At 46.5% G+C, this 19888-nt stretch overlaps 1 protein-coding gene across 1 annotated transcript in view; it reads right to left on the bottom strand.

Moving 5' to 3' along the window:
* LOC142289738 (uncharacterized) overlaps positions 1-19888 on the bottom strand; it is an 834494-nt gene that overhangs the window by 748111 nt on the left and 66495 nt on the right. Inside the window, exons 2-3 of the mRNA XM_075333662.1 lie at positions 7825-8147; positions 1177-2564 (exon numbers count right to left, since the gene is read on the bottom strand). Of these exons, the coding sequence (XP_075189777.1) occupies positions 1177-2564; positions 7825-8147 (1711 nt within the window). The remainder of the gene's footprint in view (positions 1-1176; positions 2565-7824; positions 8148-19888) is intronic.

Here is a 19888-nt window from a genome sequence, read left to right as displayed (position 1 = left end):
ACCTGGTGACAGGTCCTCTTTAACTTTAAAAGACTACTCAATGTAAGTCTATGAGACTCAAAACAAGGCGCTCCAAGCCTCTTTTGAGTCTCATGCATTTGCATGGAGACAATGACCACTGGTCCACACAGAAGATGCTATGAGCCGGTAGGTCACAAATGTTCTCACGTGATGCCAAAGCAGAGTTAGAAACAGCAGAAGATAGTGACCTATAAGCACTGTAATACACTTTCTATACACTTAATACTGATTGCTAACAGAGAGCACAAAAAAAGAAAAAATGCCACAGTGGTCCCGCACTTAGTTTAGCTTTTACTAATACAGATAAGCTTTTTCTTAAGGAAAAAAGGTAGCATGTCATAATTTGTTAATAACTGCTAGAAATGCATTTGGGGGCTATGAAAAAGTGCTCAGCTCATTTTCTCCATAGAGTGTTCTGTAGAATGATTATTAATGCTTCACACATTACAAATATTCTAAAAATGTATGAGAGATTACCCTAGTGTCAAACCTGTAACCTAATTAATATGACAGAGTATTCTACAAATCCTTCTATAAGTAGTCATCTTCACAACCTTACATTTGATCTCTAACTTTGATATATACAATATCACACCAAGGAATGACATATATAGTATTCATATATCATGCTCTACATAAATATTTTATATAGTTATATCCTGCTAGGTTACTCACTGAGATCTTTAGTTTTTTCTTTTTTTGTCGTTTGAGGAAAACTTTTTTTGAGACTGTGAAGGCAAAACAGGTGAACCTGAGCCACTCCTGTATTACATATTATCTGCAGTACTTCCTTACTCTCCCCTGTCCCTCCCCATATTGAACTTTGTATTTTATGATGTGACAAGCAGAATACAGAGTTCAAACATGGAGCCAAGCCCTACATATGTGGGAAGAATGACCAAACACATTTTACACCAAATATGTCACAACACTGAAGATTACATTTCAGACGTTGAATCGTAAAGATAATCAATTAGGAAGTGTTAGTTACAGGATGAAAACTTTCTTATTATCTCATTTGTTTTTGTCATTCCAGTAACAAAATGTTGTCAGATTTATGTAGATTTGATATGACTTTATTTTTCAATGTTATATATTTATCTACAATCACTCCCACCCTCTAGGATATGGTGCCCACTCCCATCCACTGCTTACCTGTCCACTTGTGCCCCTTTCGGAGTCTCTCCACCCTTCTGATCTGGGCTCTCTATCTCTGGTGATGCATACTTTTCAATGTGCTGTGATGTTTCTGAAATATATTGAGCTGTCATTTCTGTAAGGTCCGCCCTATAAAAGCCAGATGCCTGAGATTCCAATGAAGATGACATCCTCAAATCTTGTCCAACAAGTTTTTCTGCTTTCACCATCTCTTGTGCCAGCCTTTGTAGTTGGGCTTGCTTTTTTTCCTCCTTAGTCATAGTAATTATAACTTTGTATCTGATTCTGGCTGTATATGGTGATGCCTGTGATTTACAGTCACCTTTCATTGGTGCTAAAAGGGGTACTGTAGAGGAATCAGACAGGCTTTGTGCTCCTTCATTCTCTAGGATCTGTCTATGCAGATTTTGTGTCTGGTCTTTTACTGAGTCCTGCAAATCCGTGGTTTCTTTTTGCAGCTCATCTTTTTGGATATCATTTGCATGTGCTAAAGATGTTTGATTCTGGCATTGCTTTGAAAATTCTGTGGATAACTTTAATGATTTCTGAGAACAAGATGATTTTTTTAGTGTTTCTACTTGAGATAAGTTTCCATATTTCTGGACTGTTCTGATTTGTGCTGTATCTTGAGAAAGTATGCTAGTGTAGTGAGGTATGTGTTGTGTAATTTTTTCAGCCTCTTTATTTTTACTTTTGCAAGCTGGACTCTGCTGCACTTTCTTTTGGGTTAGACTGGTTTTTACTTTGGATTCTTTAATAAATGATTCTTCTAGCATGAGATGCTCTGATTGTATGTGATGATAAAGAGAACTTTGGTACTGGTCAGGTTCTTCACAATTTTCTATAAACTCTGAAGGCTGAGAGTCTCCAAGTAGTTGATAGATTGGTGAACCTGGAGTTTGGTGGTTTTGTGACATATAGTCTTTGAATACACTCTCTGTCCAACATGGAAGTGAATCTTCATTTTCTCTTTCAAGTCTTTCTGGAAAGGCAAATGGCAGCTGAACATTTTTCCCTTGTGTGGTCACTAGATTTGGGCTGTTGTTTTCATCACCAACAGCTATACAATCAAATGATGTTGAGATCTCTAGATTTAGTTGCTCTCTGTTAGAACAATGTTCAAAAATTTTAGAAGTGCTCTGTGCAAAAGGATAATGAACTATACAGGACTTAGGATTTCTGCTTTCTAAATCCAGTTCACTTCTCACAGCTGGTCTTTCCAAACCTCCCACAGACCACTGTAATTCTGTTGTAGTTGAAACATTAGGGGAAGCATTGCTATATTCAAAGGTGTTAAATCTTTTCTTGCGCCAAGTCAGACTTCCAAACCTTTGGAGAAAGCTAGGTGCTGGAAACTCCAACTCTGAGTAACTAAGTGATCGAGTCTGAAAAAAGATAAATAAATAGTGTAAAAATAGAAGATTTTTTTTACCCAAAATGTATAAAGGACAATATAGTGGTAACTGAATGAAACAAAATGGGTGCACTTTTTTTTGTCCATTTTTGAAATAAAAAGTCTGCTGAAAACAAAATAAGACAGTATTCCCAAGAAAGGCTATGTTCACATATCCATTTGGACATTGTATTTGTTCTTTATTAGAAAGAGACAGCGTTAAAGAGATCCATCCATCAAGATTTTCAAATATAAAGTAAAGCCAGTGCTATACTAGGGCTAGGATGCTAAATGTAAGCATATTTTTTGTTCTGAGATTGGAGGTTTTATTTCAGAAATATGGGCAATGCACTGCTATTTGAATGACAGGTGCAGCAGGGGTAGGAATATGTGGATCGGGTTTTGTTATCTCTTCCCGCCTGTCTGCCTCTCTGGCATTGGTAGATGTTAGACTGTATGGCCTGCATTTTGAACATGCCCCTATCACATGACAGAAATGTCTCATACCTGGAAGGAGCCCATACAGTCTAGCATCTACCAAGGCCAGGCAGACAGACAGGGGTGGGAATAGAGAGCAAGACCCGACTCACATATTTTCACCCTTGTTGCACCTGACAATCAAATAGTGTATTGCTGGAACTTTACTTGCACCAAATTCTACAATAAAACCTCTAATCTCAGAACAAAAGGTATGCTTACATTCAGCATCCTAGTGCCAGTATAGCACTGGCTTTACTTTACATATGAAAATCCTGCTGGTTGGTTCTCTTTAATGTCAATATTAACTATATTAATTAGAAGCAAAGGGCTGAAAAGATTATCATGGGTTATTACGATGTTCTACTAACAAATAACAGAACCTAAATGGACCTCATGATAATCAATACGGTCTCTCTGCTTCTTTTTGCATCAGTTATTCAACAGATCTGTTTTTGACATTAATTCAATTTGTCTGTTCCTAAAAGCAGAGGTATATCTAGGGGGGCTGGCGGGGCATGCGCCCCAGGCGCAGCTGTCAGGGGGGCGCTGTCGGGCTGCCTGATGCAGCGCTCTGAGAGTTTCAATGTCGGCTGCATTTGCCGCCCTCAGTGGTGGGAACACAGGGGCCCAGGGGTGAAGGGGGGACCATGCAGGGCTATTAGTAATGAGGGCAATCTAGCCTGTTGCTCGGAGCCTGAGGCTCTGGGGGGTCCATGGCCAGATTGCCCTCATCTGTCATAAGTGGTGCCCCGGGCCGGGAGGACTGAGGGGCTGCACCGTGGAGCAAAGGGCTTCATACACAGGACTAAGGGTGAGTAATGTGAGGTGGTGTTTGGTTTTTGGGGGCAAAAGATAACTGGATGTTACTACAGTCATGGCCAAAAGTTTTGAGAATGCTACAAATATTAATTTTTATAAAGTCTACTGCTTAAGTTTTTCTAACGGCAATTTGCATATACTCCAGAATGTCATAAAGAGTGATCAGCTTAACAGCAATTACTTGCAAAGTCAATATTGGCTAAGAAAATGAACTTCAACCCCCAAAACACATTTCAACATCATTGCATTCCTGCCTTAAAAGGAGCAGCTAACATTGTTTTAGTGATTGTTCCATTAACACAGGTGTGGGTGTTTATGAGGACAGGGCTGGCGATCAGTCATGATTAAGTAAGAATGACACCACTGGAAACTTTAAAAGGAGGCTGGTGCTTGTTATCATTGTTTCTCTTCAGTTAACCATGGTTATCTCTAAAGAAACACGTGCAGCCATCATTGCTCTGCACAAAAAGGGCCTAACAGGGAAGAGTATCGCAGCTACAAAGATTGCGCCTCAGTCAACAATCTATCGCATCATCAAGAACTTCAAGGTGAGAGCCATTGTTTCCAAAAAGGCTGCAGGGTGCCCAAGAAGGACCAGCAAACGCCAGGACCGTATCTTAAAACTATTTCAGCTGCGGGATCGGACTACCAGCAGTGCCGAGCTAGCTCAGCAATGGCAGCAGGCTGGTGTGAGTGCTTTTGCACGCACTGTGAGGCGGAGACTGCTTGAGCAAGGCCTGGTTTCAAGGAGGGCAGCAAAGAAGCCACTTCTCTCCAGAAAAAAACATCAGGGACCGACTGATATTCTGCAAAAGGTACAGGGAGTGGACTGCTGAGGACTGGGGTAAAGTCATTTTCTCAGATGAATCCCCTTTTCAATTGTTTGGGACATCTGGAAAACAGCTTATTAGGAGAAGAAGAGGTGAGCACAAACACCAGTCTTGTCTCATGCCAACTGTTAAGCATCCTGAAACGATGCATGTGTGGGGTTGCTTCTCAGCCAAGGGAATCGGCTCACTCACAGTCTTGCCTAAAAACACAGCCATGAATAAAGAATGGTACCAGAATGTCCTCCAAGAGCAACTTCTCCCAACTGTCAAAGAGCAGTTTGGCGCCCAACAAAAGCAAAGGTGATCACTCAATGGCTCATGGAACACAAACAGAGATTTTGGGTCCATGGCCTGGAAACTCCCCAGATCTTAATTCGATTGAGAACTTGTGGGCAATCATCAAGAGACGGGTGGACAAACAAAAACCAACATATTCTGGCAAAATGCAAGCATTGCTTATGCAAGAATGGACAGCTATCAGTCAGAATTTGGTCCAGAAGTTGATTGAGAGCATGCCAGGGAGAATTGCAGAGGTTCTGAAGAAGAAGGGTCAACACTGCAAATATTGACTTGCTGCATTAACTCATTCTAACTGTCAATATAACCTTTTGGTAATCATAATATGATTGCAATTATATTTCTGTATGTGATGTAAACATCAGACAAACACAATTAAAAACCAGAGGGCAACAGATCATGTGAAAATATAATTTTGGTGTCATTCTCAAAACTTTTGGCCATGACTGTACATAGGGGCTGCATGTTGAATGATTGCACAGAGAAGGTGCTCCATACTGGGCTATTGTACAAGGAAAGGGGTGATTTTTACATATGCAAGGCTGGATAGCGAAAGTGGTGATGTGGGGATGCATGCTGGGGGGCTGTGCAGGAAATGGGGTGTGATATTATTCACTTGGAGAATCAGGGGTGATGTTACAGTTGTGGGACTGCTTGCTGGGGGGATGTAACACCTGCCTGGATCCACAGACTCAGACTGGCTGTATTGGACAGGCTAGAGGGAAACCACTTCACCAAGCAGGACCCCCAGAACCCTGAAACCCTTTAACCCCTATACAGGGATTTTAAATTACACAGGGCCCTGGAGATCACTACCGAGAGAGTAGTCGTCAGGCAGGGTGAAACCAGGAATTGCAGAAAAGGGACAGAATCGGCAGGCAAGGATGTAATCAGAAAATGTAGCAGTCCGGATCGGGCAGTGAGGTACATAACCAGCAGGCAGGAGAGATAGTCAGGAAACAAGCAGAAGTCAGAATCACAAAACAGAACAGGGCAGAACAGGAACCAGAATATCAGAACTATCTCTGGCTGTGGTCAGCAGACAGGAGGGCAATTAAGAAGGGTATGATGTTTTCCCATTGGTTGCAGCTGAATGATGGTAACTTCAGCTGGAAGACACACGCCACCTAAAGTCAGCCAGTGGTACTGCAGATCCCAAGGAAACCAAGCCCAGTGGATGACCGGCGCCACTGGTATCGACTGCTCTCCCTCACCAGCACTATCCATGGCAGGAATATGGCGTCACCTGGCGATCGGAGTAGAAGTCGCTGGAGCGAACTCCGGTGGTGACGTAACAGGGGCTGACTGGGGAAGGGTTAGGTTTACTTGTGTGGGACTGCAAGCTGGGGGCTGCATATGGAAGGAGGTTATGTTATGTGCTGGGCTGGGGGTTGTGTGCTGGGGGCTGAATGGAGAAGGGTTACAGTTACTTGTTTGGGGCTGAGTGGGGAAGCGGGTGATGTTACATATGTGTGGAAGGGGGGAGTTGAGGTGACAGAGATGGGGAAGGGGGGATGTTACGTATATGGTGAGGGGGAATGTTATGTATGTGGAGAAGCAGGTGATGTTATGTATTTGGTGCATAACCTTATTATTAATTGGGGGAAAGTTGCAGAGAATGATTAATTTATATTTATTGGGCGGCAGAGATTCTAATTAATGGGGTATCCAGTGTCAGCTTATTTATCACTTTATATTTAGAATGTAGCGTGAATAATTGTATATTAATAGTGGGGTACATATATGTATTGTGGGGCGCAATGTGGGGGAATTTTTATTCAGTAGGCAAATGTATGTATACAATATATGTGACCTTTTTATTTTCAGGGCTGCGGTGATCAGTGACAAGATGAGTCGTGGCTAGGGATGAGCGAATATACTCGTTTCTACTCGGTACTCGCAGAGTAGTACAGTATTCGAGCTACTCATTATTCCGTGAGTATCCTTGTAATTACTCGTTAGGAGTAGCGAGTCCAATGTAAGTCAATGGGAAATGTGAGTAATGCTCAGTGTGGAGAGGAGAACTAGGATTTTAGGTGTGTGTTGGTGGAATCGGCACTGGTACTCTAGGTCCCAGGGGGTAGGTCCTGCATCCCCCAGAGGATGCCGTTCCTTGTAGTGCCCTGAGGGTCTCAGGGGCACTACATTCCCCCTTGGTTAAACACAGCACGTCTCGGGTTGTAGCAAGATAGAGCTTTATTGGATGAAAAAGGTAATTGTTATTAACACAACATCCTTCCCACGCAGGGAAGGCACATTCCTTAAACGTTGCAAACTTAGAGTCCCCCCCCATCAATCCACCACCCAGAAAGGTTCCCCAAACCCTTTTGAGGAGGCAGGTCACCCGTTCCTTTGGTGACCAGGTCTCTATCCCAGACCTTTCCTCCAACCTTCCTCTCCTTGGTGGCGGGATAAATGTCCTGATGGTCATATGAGATGACTCTAGAGGGCACACTTGGTGCAACTATTTACAACTGCACAATATTTCGTGCTGGCTGCTCGCAGTCCTGCAGCCATGGTCCATTTTTTTAACATTATTAACGTAATTTTTCAACAGGTAGAAAATCAGGTTACTTTCCCAAATAATTCAAAATTTTCATATTTTAGCAGCAATAACACAACAGTAAACATGTTAACTTTAACTGCTGGGGTAGCCTGGTTCCGCTACCACAGCCGTGAGGACCTTGGAAATGGTGGGGGAGTAGGAGGTGTTGGCTGGCACAGGTCCCATATTTTCTGCACATCAAGGGCATACCAGCCCCTCTCTCCATGGTGCCTGGTGTATGTGACCACATCACCCAGGTGCAGGTCCTGATGTCCTTGTACCAGGTGGTCCAGCACGTCCCTGCGGAATACAAAGATGCCAGCATACATCCCGGGCTCCTTGATGAATCCCCATCCTTTATGCTGGTCAAACTTATCCACGGTGCCCTGGGTGCCCTGGTACCGGACCCCACGGACAGCCCAGGTGTCTCGATGCAGGCTTTCTTTCTCCAGCCGATCACAGGCAATCACTTGCCTTTTCTTGGCAGCCCGAGCCTGTTGCTCCTGGGTCAGCTGCCGAATAATGGCTTGGCAGGCCTCTTCATTCACAGCAGAACTCTGTACCGCAGCAGCCATACCGGACTCCCTCTTGAACCTGATGCTCCCTGAACCCGGATAACCCGCATCCGGATTACCGTTAGCGGGCTCCAGGTCGGGCTGGTTACCGGCACCTTTACTTGGGGTTGTCGGGTCTCCCAGGGCTGTGTTCCGCAGCCTAGCTAGGTCCGGTCTGGTCGTGGACGGTGGCGTTGTGGCGTGGTCTGGCCGTGAATGGAGGTGTTTCAGCCTGGTCTGGTCTGGCCGTGGACCGGGTTGCCGTGGCCTGCTCTGGGCTGGCCGCGGTGGGAGGATCCGTGTTACCGGTAGGTCAGCGGGCACGGGTTTTCCTGGTGCCGCAACTGGGGGGGTTAGTGGGGCTGAGGATAATGCCTCGCTTACCAGATCCAGGTGCCGCTCCTCGTGCAGGGCCCGTTCTGCTTGGGCCCACACCACTGCCACCATCCCCCTCATCTTCCTGCACCAGTGCTCGATCTTCTGTATCATTTGAAGTCGCATCCACAGACACAGCGAATCCAGCTCCTCTTAAAGCCAGGGCAGAGTTCTGCGGTCTTGAGAAGTAGACATCTTGTCTTGTGCTGGTCTGCAAAGTCAGTGCTGCAGGGCTGGTGTCAGTTCCGCATACCAGGGTGCATTCTGCCGGCCCCCTTCCGGTCTCTTGCAGCCAGTTTCACTTTTGCATGCTGGTGGACCCAGAGATGCTGGTTCAGGTCCCAGGAAGACCAGTGCCAATGTAGTGACCCAGGTTGCTCTGTCCCCGGCACTCTTTGTAGATTGAGTCCCCATAGCATTTTGGGTGCCCCGACCATCCCTTGTGGGGTACAGTCTCCTTCTCCGTATGGCGGGCAGTGCGGACCCTGTGGGGAGGTAAGTGTCCGAACCCTGATCCTAGTTTACTGTTGATGCCCCCGGATTATTTGGTTCGGTGAAGACCGTGAAGGTGTCCTCACTGGGCAGGTATCTGCCAAACAGTGTGAAACTTGCGCTTGACCTAGGGCCCTGTGCCCCGTTCATGCTCCGGTCCCAGCGGTATCTAGGTACATGTGGCGACCTCTCTCCTGTGCCCCTGGGTCACCGTTACATGGACCAGCTCAGGCACGTCCGCACATGTCTTCTGCGTGCTCTCAACTCCTGACTCCAACTGACTGCTGACCCCTCCCACCAGGCTGGCTTTACCCAGGGACTCGTTCCCATGGCAACCATCCCCTTACGTGGTTAACCCTCTATGCCCAGTGTGGAGAGGAGAACTAGGATTTTAGGTGTGTATTGGTGGAATCGGTACTGGTACTCCAGGTCCCAGGGGGTAGGTCCTGTATCCCCAAGAGGATGCAGTTCCTTGTAGTGCCCTGAGGGTCTCAGGGGTGCTACAGATGCATGATTATTTAAAAGCCGGGCGGTAAAAAGTCGCCGGCTTTTTTAAGCAATCAGCTTATGCATGCTCCCCGCCCGGGTCCTTTGCTCCCTGGTGCTGCGCTCCCTGCTGCCCGGTGGTTCGCTGCCCGCTTCCTGGTGCTGTGCTCCCTGCCCGGTCCTCATTTAGGATCGGGCAAGGAAATTGCGGGGGAGCGAAGCCCCGTGCAGTGGGGAGAGAAGCACCAGGTGGGGGAGCGAGGCAGCAGGGAAGGAAGCTTCGGACGGGAAAACAGTCAGTGAAGTCTCTCTGTCGGTATTTTTCCCTGTTGGTATCTCTCTCTCTCTCTCTCTCTCTCTGTGTTGGTCTGTTGGTCGGTCTCTCCCTCTCACCCCCTCTTTCATACTCACCGATCACCAGCACGGCGATGCACGGCTGTCACACTGCTCCGGCGGCTTCTCCTGCTTTTGAAAATTCCGGCCGCTCATTATTCCATCTCGTATTCCCTGCTTCCCCTACCCACCAATGCCTATGATTGGTTGCAGTCAGACGGGCGCTCACGCTGAGTGACAGCTGTCTCACTGCAACCAATCACAGCCGCCGGTGGGCGGGTCTTTATCGTGCAGTACAATAAATACATTTTTAAAAAATGCTGTGCGGTCCCCCCCCCAATTTTGATAGTCAACCAAGATAAAACAGACTGCTGGTGGTTGATATTCCCCCCCTGGGGGGGGCACATAGTTATTGCACCCCTAGGGTAAGAATAGCAACCGGTAGCCACCCCGGATTTGGGCAATCAATTAGATGCGCCATATCTGGTGCTTACCCGGCACATCCAGCTGCACTGGTGCATTGGCAAACTGGGTAATAAAGGGTTAATGTCACCTGAATTTTACCAGGTGACATTATGCCCTGAATTAATAAAGTTCAGCGTCGCTTGAAACCGGATTTTATTAATTCACTTGAAGTAAAGTAATCCAGCACCGAAGTAAAAGAATTACTATTTTATTCCACGTGGGAACACTATTCTCCTTAAGGAGACTTTGCAAGCCAGTCTGGCTGCCAGTAAGGGGACTTATAGCTGCAATTCCCCTCTGGCAAATATTCAAATTGTCTCTCCAGGAAAGGAGACAAACTCTAGCGCAGCGCCACCTATTGGAAGTAGCGATACTGGCATAATCTGATCTGGCGTAAATCCTAAATCATATGCAAAGGATTGTTAAAAGTCCACTTTTGACTTTTAGGATCGCTACTTCCAATAGGTGGCACTGCGCTAGAGTTTGTCTCCTTTCCTGGAGAGACAATTTGAATATTTTAATACAAAAATTTAAAACATGGATACATGTACAGCTACGCTTACGCATTTCGGAGAGACAGAAAAAAATCCTGTCATAGGCAACATAGTAACAAATGAAAGCAAAAATTGCTATAAAGGCTAATCCATCTTGTTACTGAGTAGTACCATATGAATAATTAAAAACAACATCGTGAAAAATTCCCAAATAACATTACACAAGAGAAACAGGGTATAGTATATACAATATCAATAGATATATAACAGATCAGAGCGAAAATTCAGACCCCCTGGAAAACGGGCATTTAGTTTATAGAATCCAATACGCCTCCCTAGCAAGCAACATTTACATATTGTATGTGTGCCGGTCTTCATGTCTGTGTGCATGTCTTCATATTCATGCCTGTGTGTTTACATACATATGAGTGTGTGTACTTATTAGAGATGAGCGAACCGGCCGTGGTTCGGCTCGAGTTCGGTTCGCCGACGGAGGTCCCGTTCGAGTTCGGTTCGGCGAACCGCTCGAACCGCATAGGAAACAATGGGAGGCTATCACAAACACATAAAAACAACTAGAAAACACCCTCAAAGGTATCCAAAAGGTGACGAAACTCACAACACAACACAAACACATGGGAAAGTGACAAGGACATATACTCATGCGAAAACAAAAGAACTGGACAAGGAAAAAGAGGAAGAGACACAGATATATGAGTATATGCAAGGAAACATCGATGCCATTACTGTGCAACTTGAGCCCTGCTCATTTTAGGCTTCCAATCTGGATAAATTGCCTGAGCTCGCCACGTACGCCTTGGGGATCTTGTCGTGTACTGCAGCCAGCGTTCTCTTGGAACCTGTCTTCAGTGCTGCTGGGGGTCTGCTGGCAGATAAGCACACGCGTCTGTCCACTGACAATGTGGACATGGCTCTCAGAGGACTTTTCTTCCCCTGGGTCATCCAGGGGAGGCGAAAGGCACGCGTATTTTTGAGAGTGCTTCATGCAAAGCATCTTTTTCATTTTGAAAAGGGGGATCAATTGATGACAGTCAAGTGGGGTGTGTGTGGCCCAATTAGTGGAAACGAGGGAGACTGTGGTTGGAGTCCCCTCGCTGTGTTTCTAAAAGAACCAAAATGAACAAGTCATGGCTCTCAGAAGACTTTTCTTCCCCTGGGTCATCCAGGGGAGGCGAAAGGCACGCGTATTTTTGAGAGTGCTTCATGCAAAGCATCTTTTTCATTTTGAAAAGGGGGATCAACTGATGACAGTCAAGTGGGGTGTGTGTGGCCAAATTAGTGAAAACGAGGGAGACTGTGGTTGGAGTCCCCTCGCTGTTTTTTACATGATTTTCGAAGTGCATGACATTCCTAAGAGGTTTAGTTTCAGCATCTCAAACATGTTGGCTACAGAAAGGCTGCCTTTACACCCTTTTGTCACCGAGGATTTTCGAGACTTTATGCCCATTGCAGTACCCCAAGAGCCGATGGCCATTTGCCACTCCTTCTCCAAGAAAGGGGTGCCCGTGCTAACACAGCAGGTCGCACACAACATCACCGCTTCCTTGAGAAACTATGTGTGTGACAGGGTGCATTTCACCACAGATACTTGGAACAGTAAGCATGGACAGGGGCGTTACATGTCGCTGACTGGGCACTGGGTAACTATGGTGAGAGATGGAGAAGGGTCTGCTGTACAAGTCTTGCCATCCCCACGAGTTGTGTTTCAATCCTTCCTCTGTATGTACAAGTTCCTCCACTGCTTCTGCCTCATCAACCTCGTGTTGTTCCTGCACTTCAGCCCAAACCATGTGTGGTCAGGCCACCCTTCCTTGTAACTGCGCCCAAGGAATCCCACATACCTCCTTACTATGGTGGCAGCAGAGCTCAAGATCATCAGGCGGTCAAATGTTTACTTTGAAATGTAGGGGAAATGTGAGACACCGCTGAGGAGTTGTGGACGGTTAGCTCTGTAGAGTGAGACCGAGTTTCATCAATGGTTGTCTCCACTCAACCAGCAGCCAGGGAATGCCGTGTGCGACAATGATGCTAAACAGTCTGTGGCCCTTCTTCAGGGCAATGTGACACGTGCCTTGTATGGCTCACGTGTTGAATCCGAATCTCCAGAAATTTTTAAAACACTATCCCGGCCTACATGTCCTTCTGTCGAGGGCACGGTGTAACGCCTGCCTGGATCGACACACTCAGATGTGCTGTAAAGGATAGGCTAGAGGGAACCCACTCACCAAGCTGGACCCCCAGAACACTGAAACCCTTTAATCCCTATACAGTGATGTTGAATGACACAGGGCCCAAGGTGATCAATACCTGTGGAAGGCTGCAGTTCCAGAGAATAGTAGTCATGCAGGGTCAAAACATTAATTGAGGAAGAGGAACAAAATGGGAGGGACAGGACTTAATCAGAAAACAAGCAGACGTGAAATACAAATCGGCCAACAAGGTACCTAAACAGCAAGCAGGAAAAGTAGTCAGGTAACAAGCACACAAACTCATAAAACTAAACTGGGGTAACAGTAACCAGAGGTTCATAGCTATGTCTGGCAGTGGCCTTCAGACAGGAGGGGCCTAAAAAAGGGTGTTGTGTCTTCCCATTGGTTGTAGCTGAATGATGGTACTTCATCTGTGAGATACCAACCACCTGCATTCAGCCATTGGTTCTGCATATGTCAAGGTAACGCATCCCAGTGGGTGAGCATAACCTGCGTCCACCTGCGCCGCTGGCATCGACTCCTCTACCATCATCAGCACTATGCACGAAAAGAACACGTTGTCACCTTGCGACAGGAGTACAAATTGACGTAGCGGACTACGGTGGTGACTTAACAGCCGTGTGCGGCAATGATGCAAACATGGCAGCGTGCCTTCGTCAGGCCAATGTGACACACGTGACTTGTATGGCTCACGTGTTTAATCTGATTCTCCAGCAATTTTTAAAACAACATCCCGGCCTACATGGCCTTGTACAGCGGGCACGCTCGCTATGTGCTGACTTCCATCGTTCGCACCCAGCAGCTCAACAACTTTCATCGCTCCTGAAGTATTAAGGTCTGGCGGTTAAACGTCAGAAATGCGATGTTCCGACACGCAGGAATTTGAATCTGCACATGTTGCAGCGTCTGTGGCAGTACCACAGAGCCCAGCTGAAATACGTTATGACGTATACTCTGGGCTAACTTGATCCAGAGGTGGTGCAGATCACGCTGCTGGAGTGGTGTCAGATCAAGGACATATGCACCGTTCTACACAGTTTACAAATGTCGACGCAGATGTTTAACACTGGCGATGACATTCTCAGCGTGACAATTTTGGTCATCTACATGATGGAGCACACTGTAAGTATTATTCGGAGTCAGGTGTTGGTCCAAGAGGAAGGGAGGAAGTACTGGAGGAGTCATATGCGGAAGGGATAACAAGATCTACAAGGTCCATACGGTCAGCGGCACCTTGGCGGCAGTCATGGTACGGTGGTGGAGAGGGATTATCAAGGGAGCATAGTTTCAGCAAAACAGTTGAGGAAGGTGCAGGAGCCCAGGAAGAAATGGAGGACGAACTGGCGATGGGCATGGAAGACTCAGCAGATTAGTGAGAGCTTGCTCACATTTTGGTTGTGCGAGGTTGTGGGGAGAGGACAGAGGAAGGAGGCACGATTCTCACCTCTACGCCACCAACACACCAAGGACTTGGTCCTCCTGGATGCACAAGACACATGAGCGCCTTCTTGCTGCACAACCTACAACATGACCCTCGGATTGTACGAATTCCAAGTCATGCTGACTACTGGGTTGCCACACTGTTAGATCCGGTACAACACAAAATTTTGCGAAATAAATCCTGCCATAGAAAGGGACGCACGTATGCAGGAGTATCAGCAGAAGGTGTTACGCAATCTTACATCTGCTTTTCCACTAAACACCAGTGGTGCACAGAGTGAATCTCAAAGCTTTTTCATCGATAGGAGGAAATGGTCTTACTTGTCCACATCTGAGGGACCGAGGGCTGGCTGCTGTGCTGAGACGGCGTTGAGTACGGTGTCTCTGCAGAGTTGCCTTTTTGGTCATATACAAACTGAGTTGAAAAAGGACAGATGCTGGTGGAAAGGGGAACAGGTGTGTTGGAAAGGGTAAAAAAGTTTGTGTCCGTGGGTTTGGTGGTTAAGCAACATTAACATTTGCTGAAGAAACAACATGTGGTATGGTGGGACTGGCAGATTTGGATAAGGTGGTATATACTATGTTTCCGCTATATAAAAAATATTAAGAAGAAAAGAAAGAGAAAGGTAGATATCCCAATCGCCATTCGGTGTCCACCGTGCTCACAGATGGAAAAGGAGAGGTTGGCAACTGGAAGGTTAGGTGGAGGATACAGAGCAGGTTGACTCTCAAACAAATAGTAGCCTGAACCGAGTTAGACGCCACTCGGATCTGGAGACTGGGAGCCCTGTTAGCGTGACAGGGTCCACACGAACACCCAGCCCCGGAACTCCCTGTTAACAACACAGGGGCCATTGGTTACGCTGTCCGTGTGTGTAGGGGACACACCTGCGGACAGCAGGCGCATCAGCAGCAGCAGGCCTGTTTATGCCACTGGACTGCACTAGCAGGACTGGTAGGACAGGAGCTGTTCTTAAACGTTCTGCGTTACCAACTGTGGTGGCGGCCAGCATCGATGACCTATCCCTACCTACCTCTGGACTAAAGCCGCAATGGGTTCAACACATGGAGGTGTGCTCTTTCGGAGCATAATAGCAGACTGGGCACCTTCTTCTTGGCTCCAGCCCCTTTTTTAACCTGGGTCCGCCCGAAACCAGGGTGGACCACAATGCACCTCCTGGAGACAAAAGCAGAGTGACACGTCACGAGTGGCATAACTAGCGTCCTATTTTGAACCGCCACTTGAATGATGATCTCATGGCTGCCACAACCAAAACACCTCAACAGTCATCGTCTGACCAACAACAATGAGGTGACAAGTCATAGGGGTGGCCCTCTGTAAGCCTGTTGGGAGTGGCCTGGCCAAATTGTCAGGACACCTGATGCCCTGTGGTCTATATGGGCCCCCCACATCAGGGGCAGGGCCAAAGAGTTCATTACCCGACCTAGCCTCTGATGCAGTAAGTGCCTGAGCATGCTCAGTAGCATGAAATACAGTTTCTGAAAAAAAGACTATCCGCTTCAGCATGCTGTCTAGGCACAACACAGCACTTAGACCCGGCACGAAGTGCAAGTACCTGTGCAAAGAGGCTTTTCTCAGTCAGTGTGAAGCCCCACAGGTGTTGTGTTGGTGCATTACCTTCAGGGACTCCACGTGGAGGAAGTGTCTGGTCACACTTAAGTTGCTTCTTTATATGTATTTTCGTGACGCCACTCTCGGTATTGCGGTCAGTGGGGACCGCCACTGCAGTGTAAGGGGACACCTGGGGCTTATGTTGGCTGCAGTTAGTTTTAGTGGCCTCCCGAGAGTGAGTCAAGCCCCAGGGCCCTGTGTAAGTGTGTTGAGCCGCAGGTCGCAGAATGACTCAGTCACAGTCCAAACGAGCATGTGCTGTAGCCCAAAATGAAGACTTTGCCTCAGGAATGACACAGTCAGGCAGAGCATACTCAGTTGGCGAAACACTGGAGTTAAGCTGCGGCTGGGGTAAATCGGCACACAGAAAGGAGCAACTGCTGAAACACTTCATTCAATTGTGAGGGGAGTCATTTTGGAGTTTGGTGAGGAGTACCGTAACTCCAGTGAGCAGCATCCTGTGCCACAGACCAACATTCTTCCGGTGCTGTCTATACTGTTAACCATGATAGGAGCGTAAAGTCTGTATTTATGGCAACTGGACATCACATTACCCGGGTATGGTAGGCTGTGCCCAGACAGTAATGCGTACACGCAACACTTTGTTTTATTATGAAAACACATATCTGTTCTGGGTAGGACGACTATATAGACAATCACACTTGCTGCCTCTGCACTGTCAAATTGTCACGTACAGTTTAAATCATAGAGGGACAGCGACACATGTTTGCATTGAATGTTGCTTTTCAAGATTTCCATGACTGTGTTGCAGAGCTGTGTGGTTTGCATTCACACTGTTATCATCTGCCTTATCTGTGAGGCTTCAGCTAACAAGGGTATTCAGGGTGGCTGATGTGTTTTGTCTATGTTTAGGTAGATAATTGGGAAGCTCTTGTGATGCGCCACTAGTAAATTGTCTTCGCACACACACACACACACACATAATTACTGCTGCTACGCAGAGGGCTTAGCAAGCAGTAGGCAACTGAATAGATTGTTCTATTATTTCAATTTAATGCATGGTTCTTATTGTTTGTTTTGGGAAAGTGAAAGAATCATTTATGAACCCTACTGCAAACACTGCTTTTCATGTTGCGTTGTTTTGCTGCATACTGTGCATCCCACCAAATACAAGACTTAAAATGAAGCATAAGTCGCAAAGGGAATTTCACTGTGTTACAATGCGGGCTATCGGGGCTGTGCAACCACTGCCTGCCCCATCAAGTGCATCGGCATGCTCTTCATCCTCTGTGACTGTGGGGACAGCAGTCACACATGCTTCTTCATGATGAACTTTCACCCCTTTACCCGTAAGCGGGAGTGTGATTGGCCGGTCGTCACTTGTTTTGGAAGTGGAAACAGATGGTATTGTTGAGCTGTCAGACATCGAGAGAACCACCATTGGATGAAGGCAACATTATATCCACGCCTGCACCTTCGTAACAGATTGGCTGGACTACCTGCAGTTAATAATTGCGTTACAGAAATGGAAAGGAGTGTAGAATGCACATATGTTGTACCTTGCTTGGCAGCAAAGGAACACTAACTTAGTATTCCAGACAATTTTAGGATGGCAGAAAAAGTGTCAGCTCTTTGGACAAATTAAATAGCGTGGCAAAAGTGGGCAGCTGGGTACAGTGGCCGTGTTCTGTGTTTACCAGGACAGTAAAGGAAGCCTCACTTTCTATCCCTCCTAATGATGAAATGCAGCAAGGAATTCCCTGAGTTTGCTATAAAAAATATCGTTGCAAAATGTGCAGGAGGGTGTAATGCAGAGGTGCTAGAAATAGCTTGGCACCATTGGGGCACAAATGGAGTACAACAGCCACTTTTTTATGCCACTAACTTGCAGCATTTTTTGCTATTATTATAGCTTAATAAAAACAGAGCAGGAGGGTGTAATGCAGAGGTGCTAGAAATAGCTTAGCACCATTGGGGCACAAATGGATTACAATAGCCACTTTTTTATGCCACTAACTTGCGGCATTTTTTGCTATTATTATAGATTATTAAAAACAGAGCAGGAGGGTGTAATGCAGAGGTGCTGGAAATAGTTTGGCACCATTGGGGCACAAATGGAGTACAACAGCCACTTTTTTATGCCACTAACTTGCAGCATTTTTTGCTATTATTATAGCTTATTAAAAACAGAGCAGGAGGGTGTAATGCAGAGGTGCTAGAAATAGCTTGGCACCATTGGGGCACAAATGGATTACAACAGCCACTTTTAGGATGCCACTAAGTTTACTCAGTATTTGCTATTATAGTAGCTTAGTAAAAATGAGTTTGAGTGTGCAATGCAGAGGTGCTGCAAATAGATTTGCACTAGTGGGACACTAATGGAAGTCCAACAGCCACTTTTAGGATGCCACTAAGTTTACTCAGTGTTTGCTATTATAATAGCTTAGTAAAAATGAGTTTGAGTGTGCAATGCAGAGGTTCTGCAAATAGATTTGCACTTGTGGGACACTAATGGAAGTCCAACAGCCACTTTTAGGATGCCACTAAGTTTACTCAGTGTTTGCTAGTATAATGGCTTAGTAACAATGAGTTTGAGTGTGCAAAGGGCAGGAGGGTACAGTGGCAGGGTTGTGGGTCAGTGTACAGGAAAGGAAGCCTCATTTTCTATCCCTCATAATGGGGAAATGCAGTCCCTGACCTTAGCTACACAGTTATCTTCTGCAGCTGTTAAAATTAGTGTTGAGCGAGTATGCTTGTCACTACTCGGTACTCGCACGAGTATCACTGTACTCGGGCTACTCGGCGGGGACCGAGAAATCTCGCGATACTCGTGCTGTACTCGTGGTCTTCATCCCTGCATGTTGGCGCTCTTTTGAGAGCCAGCCCTCATGCAGGGATTGACTGGCAGACCACTGCAATGCCACAGCCCTGTTAGTTGTGGAATTGCAGTGATTGGCCGGCCCGCACAGCGTGACCGAGCCTTTATACCGGCGGGCGCGCTGTGCTCTGCACACAGCCATCCAGACAGTCAGTGCAGGGAGAGTGTTGCTGCTTCAGGGAAAGGTTTGCGGACCTTTATAGTTATTTCCGTAGCAGGGCTGCAAACAGTGTCACCAGAAGTCCTTCTCAGGACTATTGTAGTTGTGTACAGGCAGGCAGGCTATAGCCATGTCGGAGTACAGGAGAAGAGTCCTTCTCAGGACTATTGTTGCTGTATACAGGCAGGGCAGGCAGGGTATAGTCAGGTCAGAATACAGGCTAGTGACCAGAAGAGTCCTTCTCAGGACTATTGTTGCTGTATACAGGCAGGCAGGCAGGGTATATAGCCATTCCTAGTGGTGACCGTATACCAGCCTTCATCATATCTGGGGCTGGTGTACACAGTCTAAAACAGTCCTGATAGTGTCAGACTTCTCAGTAATTGTCGCTCCTAAAAACCTGTTAGGTTTTTATTGCGTCCGTGCTTGCATTTAAAAACCGCACGTGTGTGGCAGTCGGTGGCAGTGTACAGGTGCACTTAATTGCGTTTTGCACAAACTATTATATAATGCACAAGTCTAGTGAATAATACACGTCAGCAGTGTCTGATAGTGTCAAACTTCTCAGTAATTGTCGCTCCTAAAAACCTGTTAGGTTCTTATTGCGTCCGTGCTTGCATTTAAAAACCACACGTGTGTGGCAGTCGGTGGCAGCGTACAGGTGCACTTAATTGCGTTTTGCACAAACTATTATATAATGCACAAGTCTAGTGAATAATACACGTCAGCAGTGTCTGATAGTGTCAGACTTCTCAGTAATTGTCGCTCCTAAAAACCTGTTAGGTTTTTATTGCGTCCGTGCTTGCATTTAAAAACCGCACGTGTGTGGCAGTCGGTGGCAGT

The sequence above is a fragment of the Anomaloglossus baeobatrachus genome, chromosome 2, assembly GCF_048569485.1.
Source record: "Anomaloglossus baeobatrachus isolate aAnoBae1 chromosome 2, aAnoBae1.hap1, whole genome shotgun sequence".
Taxonomy (NCBI): domain Eukaryota; kingdom Metazoa; phylum Chordata; class Amphibia; order Anura; family Aromobatidae; genus Anomaloglossus; species Anomaloglossus baeobatrachus.
The sequence above is the reverse complement of the archived record's forward strand: the minus strand, read 5'-3'. Positions and strand labels throughout refer to the sequence as shown.